At 43.5% G+C, this 12941-nt stretch overlaps 1 protein-coding gene across 1 annotated transcript in view; it reads right to left on the bottom strand.

Moving 5' to 3' along the window:
* Window positions 1-2009: 2009 nt before the first annotated feature.
* Window positions 2010-12941, bottom strand: part of col12a1a (collagen, type XII, alpha 1a) — a 46952-nt gene continuing 36020 nt past the window's right edge. The window contains exons 51-65 of the mRNA XM_063497444.1: window positions 10460-10618; window positions 10144-10221; window positions 9350-9436; window positions 8845-8898; window positions 8430-8525; window positions 8028-8081; window positions 7071-7124; window positions 6746-6799; window positions 6136-6207; window positions 6003-6038; window positions 5859-5925; window positions 5586-5768; window positions 5339-5416; window positions 4083-4253; window positions 2010-2802 (exon numbers count right to left, since the gene is read on the bottom strand). Coding sequence (XP_063353514.1) covers window positions 2675-2802; window positions 4083-4253; window positions 5339-5416; window positions 5586-5768; window positions 5859-5925; window positions 6003-6038; window positions 6136-6207; window positions 6746-6799; window positions 7071-7124; window positions 8028-8081; window positions 8430-8525; window positions 8845-8898; window positions 9350-9436; window positions 10144-10221; window positions 10460-10618 — 1371 coding nt within the window. The 3' untranslated portion in view covers window positions 2010-2674. The remainder of the gene's footprint in view (window positions 2803-4082; window positions 4254-5338; window positions 5417-5585; window positions 5769-5858; window positions 5926-6002; window positions 6039-6135; window positions 6208-6745; window positions 6800-7070; window positions 7125-8027; window positions 8082-8429; window positions 8526-8844; window positions 8899-9349; window positions 9437-10143; window positions 10222-10459; window positions 10619-12941) is intronic.

Raw genomic sequence — 12941 nt, 5'->3', positions numbered from 1 at the left:
TGGTCTGCCTTATGGCTAAAATGTAGCAGCCTCGCTTTGAGTCTGAGAATAAATCTTTTTAAAAATGCAGGTTTACGTCACTGACTGCAGACTGTTGGCCTTTTATGCAGTTTATCGTTTAAACTCTTGTTTTGATTGTCTGCACTTTAAGGCTAATTCTTTCTTTTATTGACTTAGCTTCACAGTGACGGGAACATGTTAAATGTGGACTTTGGAGGGAGGGGCGACTGTTACTGGGAATAGAACATTGTAACTTTGTATCTAAATTTTGGTTTTGTTTTAGCAAATCTAATCAGAAGCTGACCAATTAAGAATAATAATGAAGCCATAAAACGCAGCCATGAATTAAATTCTAAGCACCCACGTTAGGCCCCACCTTCATTGGTAAAACTTGTTTTGGAGATAAAGTATCAGAATTTCAGGAGCACGCCTCCAAACATGCTCCTTCCAGTTCTCATCTTTTTTGTTCCCCAGTTCTACAAGCTGTTCGTTCTCATTCACGTGCCCCACCCTCCCTGCCCTTATCAATTGTTTAACTTCTTCATTTCTATTTATAACACGGGGATCTGCCAGGCCCGGAAGCCGCCGCCAGTCCCCTTCGAGGCCTTCCCCAAACCGCAGCTCAATTCACATCCAAGCCTTTCAGCTTACCTACTAAAACGCTGTCAAACCTAAAGTGAGGACGTGGGCCCAGCGAGTGAAGTGTTCAGATGAACAAATATGATACAACCTAAAGAGCTTGGAGAAGTCTCAGCTTTGCTGTTCATCGTTTCAGCAAATATGTGCATTTTCCAAAACCTTTTCCCTGAAGTCATAAAATGCTACATAAGATTACAAATATTTCTTCCCACTGTAGCCGAAAAAGTGCTTTGTTTGCTGTTTTTCCAGAGGACATCCAGAGATAAAACAGAAGTGCGTAACAACCGCTAGAGCAGCCCACTTGAAACTCTGACCACAAAGTGAACACAGATGGACGCTGGATTGCCATCAAACTCAACCAGACAGGGTTACAGTGAGGCATCAGTAAGTTTGGAGGGAAACGCGGTATCGTTTGGATGTGGTGGGAAAATGGGGGCAACTGTAGGAGCCTCAGTTTGCTTGGACGGCGTCGTCGAAAGATGTTGAGATGATAATCTGTTTGCTGTATGTTGAGACGCAGTGTGAACTTTGTTTCGCGTAAAAACAGGTGTGGATACATTTCCATATGTCGCAGTAAACATGTCTGTAAGTACTATAAAAGAAAAAGGGGAGGGGCTTAATAGAGAAACCATGTGATAAATAAAGCAGTGAGAACCATTAGCTGTGGGTCCTTTCACTTATCGGCCGGTGAAGCCTTTGTGTAACATGTAGCAGCTGTTTTACACCCTCATGTACTTATCATCAGGAAATAAAGGTAAGACATGTCCAGAGTGGAATGTTTCCACGTTTGTGTTGCCGAGCTTGACCTCAGTACATTACTCGCAGCTCTTATCTGTGGCATTTGTGCAGAACCCCTCCTCAGACATGCTTTCCCTTTATCACAACAAACAGAAACTTGTCAGTTGTTGCTTACCTCATACGTCTCTTATTTCACCATTAGACATGCTTGAAGGGCGTAAATCTTTGGGTTTTTCCAGTGCTGGTATTGGCCCAGTTACGACTACATTGTTTCCTTATGGATCTCTAAGCTTAATTGCTGCAGTCTGATAGGATAAAAGCCAAGCGGTTGCATGTCAAAGACTGTGAAGTAGCTCAGAAGTTGGGAAAGCTTTCTTTCTTTCTCTTTCTCTTCTCGTTGTCTTGACAGACTCAAAATATCTTTAGTTGTCAAAATAAGTTTTCCACTTCAAAGTCTTTTCCTGAAGGTCTCATGTTGAGGAAAAGCAGGTTCTGTTGCTCAAATAAACATCTAGAGGAATTTCGAACAGACAGCAGCTGCGGATCAGACCTTTGACGTTTCTGACTCAAAATTCAGTTTATAGAAAAACGATAAGAAAGCTCAAACAACTGTTACATTTTCAGTAGTTTTATTGAAAAATGCCTCTTTCGTTTCAGAAATAAATAAGAAAATAAGGCTGTGTGGAATTCACAAAATGTGCAGTTAAAACATGAAAATAGCAATCCTATGTCCATAGTCTTGCAACCAAATCGAAACTGCATCGATAGGAAATGACAACTATATTCTGACTTAGAAATCCTCAGTAAATATACAGCACAATTATGCAATTCCACCTTTGGTAAGAAAACAAAATATTTAAAAAGAAATGCTGCTTGTTACAAAGAGTCAGAATATCAGCGGGTTTACAAATTCGTCACAATGTCACAGGGGCGATGTTTTTAACTGAAACGGCTGTACTTACTGAAAACGACATGGAAAGTGTTCAAAAACATACACGATCCCGTGTGTTAGAGTCGGGATCTCTGGACGGGATTTTACACGATTAGTGCACTGAAGCCCGATTAACACTTGCGGTTATATTACAAGCAGACACTTGGCAAGCACACAGGTTTGCAACATGTACGTTTGTATTCATCTTCCTAAAGTTTGTCATGTCAAAAAAATATATATGTTCATTATAGCCAGGGGTATCAAACCCATATAAGTACTAGTTTTGCTCTGGATATCGCTTCATCCTCACCTAAGTGTTCCTGTAAGTTATTCAATAGTAGACTTTCTGACCGCTCCTTAACGTAGCTATGATGCTAGTGTTTCTGTATTGTCCTGTGGTAGCGATCGCTTTCCTCTGGGGTTTCGTGTCTCAAACTCTCCAGCTGGCTCCACAGGTATATTCACTACTTCGGGTTCAGGTGGGTACCGGTTGGCTAGAAACATATTGAGGATGGCCAATCAAAAAACAGGCTGCTTCTGCAACTTTTCACATGCACAATTTTAAATTATATTGCACTGTGGACTTTAAAAATGCCCTGTGTCAAACTGCTTCTCTCTAAAGTAACAAAAAAGGAAGTTTTAACAGCTGTGATGACATTTACAATAAAACCCAACAAGATATTGAATAAAAAAGACATAGTAACATAACCAGCTGATACTATAAAAGACAAATGGAAATAGCAGGAAAGCAACATTTAGCACCATTTTCACCAATGTACACAAAGAGCACGATGATTAAAAAGTACAAATGAAACATGCTTCAGTCTGGACCAGAGCTGTTTAGGGCACTCAGGCGTCATAAACAGGGGTTATGCTGATGGTAAGTAAGCAGAGGGTTACGAGGCACAAGCTCAATACAGATGTTAACTTGATTTTTAGTGAAATGTCTTGTTTCATACAATCATTTACAAGGCAAAACATTAGTTTTATTTACACGTGTCACCTCTACATTAACGCTGCTCTCAGTTATGAACTCCTCTATGTTAGTACTTGTTTTGGGTGGTATTTGTACATGCTCCTTCCTCTGTAGAAGTGCTCAGTCTCTGCTTTCTATCTCCCAACGGTTTGTGGTTCAAGATGCAAACAGACCAGCAGGTTGCCATCACCGTAGCTTGTAGCTGTGAGATGATGTTAGTCCGCTCCGTTCGGTTTTTTGGGTTTTCGTAATGTTTTTTTTTTTTTTTTCTTTTTAAATGTTCAATAATCATGTCCGTGGCGATTTATCCTTACATGCCCCATAGCAAACGGCCAAACATCTCAGAAACGGGACTTCAAAGTGTAAGCAGCACAGTTGACTTAGAACGTTTACTATGCAAAACCTGAAAATAGTTCAAACAAGGTGTGAGTTTTCTGTGGAACAAAGTAAAAAGCATCTCATTTGACCAATAGCTAGAATGCTTTACATGCCAGTTTCAAACCTGGACATTAAATGTATGGAGGTATTTAAATATAAAAGTTCAAAATTATTTGACCGCTTCTTCAAAAGTTGCTATTTTTGAAAATTTGTCACATGCAAACCCACAAAGCTCAACTGAAAATGAATCCCAGGGAACAAAACTAATAGTTTTACTCCAATATCAGCACTCTCAAACACCTGCATTCATACCTCCATCCATTGAATTTGTCCAATGAGCTGCCAATCTAATAATCGTGCATACACTTGGAGTTTCCTCTGATGTAGCACCATGCAGGACCTACAGCGCATTAAGCGTACCTGTGTAACCTTGTCCGTTGTAAGGAATGCCAACACACTGAGAAGAGTCGCAGTACCCAGGTGGTCCCGGTGGTCCCCTCACGCCTGGAGTGCCCTGACGACCTGGAGGGCCACGAGGCCCAGCGGAGCCAGAAGGCCCCGGGGGGCCGGTTCGTGACTCTCCGGGTTGCCCTGCAAATGGGAGCGAGAAGGTGAGTGAAGCCAACCTGGGTAGGGAGTCTCTACAGCTAAGCACAAAACCCCACTGACATCATCCGCAACCCGTCTGTGGAAACGGTGGGGGTACCACAGGGCAGCAGAACTGTAATTTCAACTTTTCAGTGGCTCAATTAAAGAGAGGGATGCAGTCTGGGGCTGTTTGGAATCACCCCGGCCCCGTCTGTCTAGACAGCAAAACTCACGATGGAATTTTCCCCCCTCTTTTTTCTCTCCTTTAAGTGAGCCCATGTGTTGTCAATGAAGCCACTAAAGAAAGCTCATTGTACAACAATCTGACCCCCCCACTCACACCCACACACACACACAGTGTGTGTGAGTCATCAGCGTGGACTTCCTCCCATTGGGCCATAGTTGTTTCTCACTTCATTCACAGAAACAGACATGTCAGTGTTTGGTGTGGGGTAGACATCAATAGGAGGTTCCTGTTGTTTAGGAATCACTTCCCAAGGGAACGGAAACTTTCTCGAGCACTTTTATAGGCCGTACACCAGATATCATTTTCACCTAAGGAAAACTACAAGCTCGTTCAAACTAATGACATTTTTAGCATTTTCTCTTTTTCTTGAACTGCAACACGGTCTAAAGACGTCCTGGGTGCTGTCTGAACATCACATATGGAAATTCTTTTTCCACTTACCGTAGATGTCTAATATGCACACATCACATAAATCTTTAAGGAAGGAAAGAATTGGGAAAATGTTTGGGATCTCTCCAAAAAATTTATGTAGCGCAGCTGCCCAAACCAAAGATCCTGAGCCACATATACTGTAGGTAAATTTCAGCCTCTTGCTGAAATGTGTCATTTTAATGGGGCCAGTGGGAGTACTCTGTCCTAGAAAGGTCCACCAAGAAGGTTGGAAAAGGCTGTCACGGTGAAACTGTGTTAGAGTCGGGATCGAGTTGTAAATTTGAACAGTGGGAGAGCAGCAGACTGTCTGCAGCTGCTGGAGAACAATGTTCAACAGAAAACAAGCTTAAAGCAGCTCGTTTTCTTCTCGCGATGGCCTACCTCACTTCAAAAAGATGAATTGTGTTACCTGGTGGTCCATTTGGGCCTCTTTGTCCTCTGATACCGGTTCCTGGAGCCCCTCGCTCTCCTTTCTCTCCTGGCAAACCTACAGAAACATTAAAGAGGAGAACTCACTTTCAAATAAATGAAAACAAGTTCTCATATCTGGCAAAAAGGAGAAATGTTCAGGGTCTCTATGAAACACAACTGAGGTGACTCTTGATTAAAGTGTTTGTTTGGAATTGTGGATAAACCACACAGAGTTGGTATCGCACCTCTTTCTCCTTGATTTCCAGGTAAACCAGGGTTTCCAGGGAAACCAGTTCGGCCAGGCTGTCCGGGCTCTCCGCGGGATCCCGTGTTGCCAGAAGGGCCTGGAGGACCGGGTGGTCCAGGAGTGTTGCTACGATATCCGGAAGGAATCTGGTTCAGCAGCATGTCGACTCTGCTCATCTGACCTTCAAACAAAGAGGACGCATCAAAGAGATTTAGGACAGAAATATCATTTAAGATAAATTCCCAGAGAGTTTTTGAAATATTTGACTCACTGTTCACAAGCTGTTCACAAACTTGTCGGGCAATGGAGCGCATCATGTTCTGGGATGCAAAATCTCCCTGAAAAACAAAGATGTTGTCATGAAGCGATTGTTTCCTAAAGCGTTACAAAACAGTGATGAGAAGATGATACGCACCCTCTCTCCTTTCTCTCCTTTAAGGCCAACAGGTCCCTGTTAATGAGAGGAACAACATGAGAACAAGCGTACCACGTCCTCCACCCCATCGTAACTGGACCCCTATATTTGTGCCACGTTATTCAGTACATACTGGACTTCCTGGATCTCCTGGTTTTCCTGGTTTTCCTGTTATTCCCGGAACACCTGGATTTCCAGGATTTCCCTGAAAAAAGGAGGATTTTCAGAGAAAAGCGTTTTTTATTTGAAATGACTGCACAGTAAATGTAATCGTAACGTTTAACTTCTGCTCCCTGTTAATAGCTGCATAACAAGCTTTAGGTAGGGAGCTATACTTTAACATCTGCAGCGGGTTGGGGGGGCGTAGGGGCACGTGGCACAAGCTGCCAAGAACAGATGGAAACGCATACATGCACAGCAGCATGTGCACACACACGCACACAAACACGCTCGCCAGCCGCTGCTAATGGCTCTCGGAGCACTCAGGATGGTATAGCACGTGTGCGTTCTATACTGACTGGCATGGCGGCTGGATTAAGTGGATTCAGACCTCCTTAAACCACAGAAAAAGGAAATGAGATGCACGCACGAGCCTGGTAACAGTGGAGGAAGCTACAGACTACAGCCTGCTTTTCATGTGCCGTGGAGCCAGAGCAGTAATTGTTGCAGATATATCAGGAAATAAAGCACACTCCACTGAATATTTATTTGGCTCCTTTCAACACAAACAATTCCACACTCACCATGGGTCCTGGTGGGCCTCTGGGTCCAGATGGTCCCTCCTTTCCTGGTGGCCCCTAAGTAGAAACAACATACAATCACACATGGGTAACAACACACTGGAGACCCCATCCCTGCAATGCATCAGCCTGTGTGTGTGTGTGTGTTTTTACATTAGGCTTATAGGCAGTGGCTCAATGGTTCTGGCTGACGTAAGTGAGAACATGCAGGCAACATCAAACATGAGGTCGTAGTATAAGTGGCTGATCGCATGTAAAACATGTGCTTGAGTATTTCTAGGCTTTGAACACAGTGTGAATACAACGCATGCCCGAAGATCGATCTTACCCGCGCTCCGCTCGGTCCAACGGGGCCCAGAGGACCGCGCTGTCCAGGAGGACCCTGGGAAAGAGGCAGACACACTTCATCAAATGTGAATGATCAAGAACAGGACGTTTATAGAGCTCCCCAGTGGCCCCGCTGACCTAGAATTAACAGAAAAATCCTGCATTTTCCTCAGTGTCAAGCCAAAAACAATATATCATTTTGGTAGGAAAACCTCTCTCTTGTCTCTTGACGTACGACGTCTTGTAGAAATGTACATAGGCTGTTATAATAAGCTGTATTATGTAAGCAACGATCACAATGCTGCCAACAAGCTCTGGGACTTTCTCTCATGTCTGAATTTGCTTATTCAAGGACCAGAATGGCCAATAGTGAGGTTCTCTCCAACTGAACGGTGGGAGTTGGCTGGATGAGTGAAGCAATGATGGCTACGCAACACCAAGCCTCTCAAATCCAGAAAATTCCCAACTATTATATAAAATGGATTTAGCCTAACTTCAGATCTGCTTCTGACAGTCAAAAAATCTGTGCAACCTCAAAGAACTCCCAAGATTCTGCTTTTATTTGACCTTCATTTTCATCCACAAGCTCAGCAGGATGTCTTCTGCCATAAGTCAAAGATGCTCAAACTTCAGACAGACTGTAAGTCTTTACCACGTCCCAATCATCTTCAGTTACAAGGCTGGAGAAGAACATGTTCCATTCCCCATTTCCCCTTTGGTAACATGAGTCTGCACTTCATAATAATTTAACTGCATCAGCGGCCTTCTACCGTTTGTCAATCAGTGGGCTGATCTGAGAGTGTGGGACTCCCTGAGGATGGCATGGTAAACCTCCCACTCCGAGTGTGGTTTTAATCCAGCCATATGGACTAAATCCAGGCTCCAGTAGCAACACGGCTCTCTGTGGATAGTCTCCCGTTTCCTGCTCACAAACCACAAAATAAAGAGAAGTACGTACTTGCAGACCGGGCAGGCCTGGGTCTCCGGGATCTCCCTTCGGTCCTGGGCGACCCTGAAGATGGAGGAGGAGAAAAGACAAGCTTGCTTTAGTCTTTGGGGTTGTTTTCTTTCGGTGAATCTGTGATTGTGATTGATTTTGTGTTTTCACAAGAACATCTGCAGGTAAAAAAATCATAAGCGAGCCCTCTGGTCTTTCTTCACGTCGAGGGGAGTGTGATGTGTTTTGACATTAGTTATAAATCCAACTCACTGGCAAAATGGAAACTACATCAGCTATTCATCAACTTTCACACAAACTTCACTTATCAGCACATGTGAACGGTAATTTAAAGAAAAAACAGCGATAGTGTGGAAACATACATCTACTCAGAGGATTTCTTTGGAGTGAGGATGAACTTACGGGTTCTCCAGGCAGAGAGAGTCCGTTAGGGCCTTGTGGACCTGGTGGTCCCATCGGACCTGGAAGTCCTTGCTCACCACGTGGACCCATCGAACCCTAAAGCATTAACCGAAATGTTACACAGCCTCTGGCAACCTAAAGCAAACCTTTAACTGCACATATAGACAATGATCGCTAACAGCCTCGGGAATCGAGCCTTTAGGTTTCCTAACATAGGCCCCTCTAACTGTAGCTGTGGAAAAACATACAGTCGATAACTGACTTCAGATGTGTGCAATTTGCAATAGCTTGCGAAATACCATGGCATCGCGAAGCATATTTATCACATATCAACTTTACTTTAGGAGACTCATAAAATCAAAGCTGAAAAAAACGATTTAGTTTATAGCTTGCAGTGATGTCAAGTTTAACTTACAGGCTTGCCAGGATCTCCTCTGTCTCCTCGAGGTCCTTTGGTGCCCGGGCTTCCCTGGAAAAGTGAGGAGCCAGAAATCCGAGTGAGTGTAACAACAGGAGCAAGTTCCAAAACCCCTAAAGCCCCAAAGCCAGCGAAATCCTTGCATGGGCTTAGTGAGGTTACCAAGCCCACATATTCCAGACCTCTCCTCAAGACTTCTGTACTGCCGTTTTTCCAACAGGCATTTATCTTTTGACACTTTTCCCCAAGCCCACTTTTTTTTCCACATGTGCCACTGGTCTCATCCTCAAATGCTCTTTCCAGAGATTAAAAAAAACCATCCTCAGTGTGTTTGAGTGCAAATGTGAAGCTGTATGGTCACTGTAACAGAGAACGGTCTGGCTTTATCATCATCATCTCTGAAATATCTCTGTCTTCTGAGAAAACTGCTTTATCAGGTGAAGACACGCAGAGGAAGAGGAAGTGAAGACAGATTAAGGGATGATGGAGGGAGTTTCTGTACCGAAGGTCCAGGAGGTCCCTGGGGGCCGATGCTGTCCTGCGTGCACGTGCAAGAGTGAGGAAGGGATGGACACTTGGCCTCATCTCTCTGAAAAGGACCAAAGTTGAGCAGAAACACACATTATTATTGGATATTTAACACCAACTGACAATCGAAGGCTTGTCTTTGAAATCTGTAGCATACAATTACACAATTAGGCAACAGTCTCCCAACAAACTCTGGTCATCATGAAGCTTCAGGACCAAACGCTGTCCACGTATTTGGAAATGACTGGTTGATGTGATGTGTTATATAAGACTGCAATCATTGACATGATGGATTAATATCTGATGCAAATTATACAAGAATTACTTGTAATTGCCTAAATGTGCATGCATCCGGTATTTACCATAATGTATCAAAGTAAATGTGATTTAGTGAGTGCTTGGTGATCTAAAGGAGCGTTTGTTTTCATGTAATCGGGAGGTCATGATGGCAATAGTGCGATTAGCACAATTACACAGGATACAAGGTTCCATTGAGGCCAGCTGAGGCGCTTTCTTTTCAAACAGCACTATAGCGTTTTGCTTAATGACCACATACCAGCAAACGTATACTTTGGGCTGTAAACCCAGGATCGTGTATACAGTCACAGTGGACCTCTGGAAATGTATTACAAACAGCTAACGGCAAAGATTAAAGGCTTCAGCGAGAACACGGGAAGCAAATGTGGCAGAATATCCGAGCAGTGCGCATGTATGTCAGCGGCCTTCTGGCTTGTTTATGACACGATTCTAAATGACACTTGTTCTTACTGTTGCGGGCAGGTCGCAGCATCTGTCTCGGCTGATCCAGCTCAAACTGCAGACGATATCGAACATCTGGAGCTGGAACTACACAACAGAAGAAGAGAGGCTGTTAACAAATGGCTCCCACGCTGTTAAAAGTTTGATCCTCTGAGATGCAGAAAAGATAGATGCCTTCGGTGGGAGCAGTTAAAGTGAATTGTGCATCTATGGACAAGAAGGTTTGGATGTTCTTTCTTTGGAAATTTAAGAGATGATCTTTCAAAAGTGTTTTTCCAAGCTTTTGCAGTTTTAATGAGTCCCAGCTCGTTTTTTTTTGACTTACTGTAGCAGACTGCCTCCTTCCACCTCCAGACTTGACCATCTTGCCAAGCACTTCATAGCCATCCAGTGTGATGTTGTTGGCCTCTTTGATGGGCTTCTCTGCCACCTCTTGGCAGTCAATGTTGAGCTTGACTTTCTCTGGAGAGACGGTGATGTGGAGCTGCAGGAGGGACAGATGAAGAGAGGGCACCATTAACATCTTTGTCTCCTCAGCAGCCAAATTGGTTGCAACGATTATTTGGCAAATATTTCTAAGAACACTGGCGCTTCTGAAAAGCTGGTTTGGCATTTAAAGCTGTTTGGCCTCCTTTAAATATTAATCTTTTCTTTTTAAGAAAGTGAAACCATGAGACTAGAAATGTTTAGTCTTTGAGCTGCTGTTTGATGCCTCCACAGATGAATGGACCGTAAAGTGGGAATATACAACACTGGCATTTCCATGTGGTATTAAAGTGCTAGTCAGTGATTGTATAACAGCACAGAGTGACAAAGTGCCAGTTTCTGAAGTTTCCTTTTCAGAGGACCCGGCTCCACATCTTGAAATAATATCTTTTGCGGTGTGCCATCAAAAGTCCTACACTTTCCATAGTTTCCTTTCACAGTTGCAAATTTTCCTCTGCCTAACAGTCAGACAAGCTTTCTTTATGTCAGGAAAAGCGAGCTACCAATTCTTTCTACAAAGCTATACCAACCACAGACTAGGCCATAGTTCTTGGCAATCAATCTTAAAATTATAGTTTACTTCCTTGGAAACAGAACAAACTATCTGGTGAGACCACAAAGAGAGAGGGCTGCCGTTTATCTCCAGGTCCTGGCGTGGATATAATACGCCACGATGCTCCTGAGGGCTTACCAAAACATGGTTGGATGGTATACTGTACACATTACCTCACTGACCAATAAGTAAACACAGTAAAAAAAAAAAAAAAGTGTCACTGGAAATTGAGGCTTCAGGAAAAATAATGACCACCGCTCCCTCAGCTGATGGTTGCTGTTAAATGATCTTGTCCAAATGCAGCAAAGCGTTGACAGACGAACAACTTTCATTCATCAATTGTTAACACAGAGGGTTTCACTGTGCTCTGCTGTGTCAACACTCCACAATCACAGCACATATGGTGAGATTTCAAGCTGACACCGTCGCCGCTCCAATGCACATGACATCCAAGATTTATATCACATCACATTTTGTTGCTCTTGGCTCCGTCCTCAGTCTTCCTCCATTTTTTTCCAATCCTGAACCTCAAAAGACTCATAGCCCTCTTAATAAGCAGGTGTAAGTCTTCTCTATGAAAAAAACTCAGCAAAGCTTGAATTATCTTTAACTTTGTTGACTTTTTTGTCAGAAATGAAGATTATAAACAATTTGGCATTGGGCTAACAAAGAGCTAAAACCATGGAGCCTTACTGGTGTATGCGTACACTGGCACCGCCTTCATGAAAGAAGAGTTTGAAAGACTGGGAACGCAAACTAAAATGTACTTTTCACTATTACAACAACTTACATGATCAAACTTTAAGCAGTGAACACGCGATTGGTCATCATGACATATGGAAAATATCTTTGGTTACCAGCAAGGTTCCCATCATTCAAATGTGGTTGGGGGCGGGGATTCCCCAGTGGGGCTAGTGAGTGGTTAGCATCTGCTAAAGTCATCTCAGAGAGTGATCCCACATGTTTAAGTAGCCGTTGACCACGACCTCCCCAGCTTGGGTTACTCTTTATTAACTAGCCTGAAGGACACAGAAAATACTCTAAAAGCGAGTCAAAAACCTGATTATAAGACACAAAGTGCTTTCTATCTAACATTCATGCACATCCAGACTCCATTGAAAGCATCGGGACTGGCATGCAGACAGTTCCAGTTAGCAGATGATATCTTCTACCAACTGATCCACAGCCATCCCAATGAAAGCTGAGGCGTAAGGTTAGAAAGTAAGTCTTCACTACATCTGTATTCGGCTCACTCCATATTTCAGATCTCACTGCGTTTCGCTTTTCTGCACACACACAAAAAACCCCAACTATCATTTGTGACAGTCTCATCAGTGGTCACTCTGGCTTAGCCTGCGCACACACAAGCTGAGGTCAGTCTGTAATAGCCACAAAGTGTTGGAAAACCACTGACAACATGTAAACACACTCCACCGCAGCAGTCAGCAGCGGCATTTACTCAGCAGACCAGCAAATAAGCAGCTAGGTAGACCGCTGCAGACTCGCCAGCTCATGCAACAGCAACTATTGCACCACAAACCGACTACCCAGTCTCACCCAGTCCGAGAGAACGCACATGCACGCGCAATCACACGCACCGAAGACTCGACCGACAGTGATGCAATTAAAATCCAATCCTGACCCAACATTTTCCAGGGTCGCATTCATTCATGAAGTCACCCTGCAATTAGCTGTGTAGATGCTAAACGGTCAAACTAAAAAGTCATTTACTGCAGGCTCTGATCTCTGGGCCAGTACATCACGCTGA

This window comes from Pelmatolapia mariae, linkage group LG16_19, assembly GCF_036321145.2.
Source record: "Pelmatolapia mariae isolate MD_Pm_ZW linkage group LG16_19, Pm_UMD_F_2, whole genome shotgun sequence".
NCBI classification, from domain to species: Eukaryota; Metazoa; Chordata; class Actinopteri; order Cichliformes; family Cichlidae; genus Pelmatolapia; species Pelmatolapia mariae.
The sequence above is the reverse complement of the archived record's forward strand: the minus strand, read 5'-3'. Positions and strand labels throughout refer to the sequence as shown.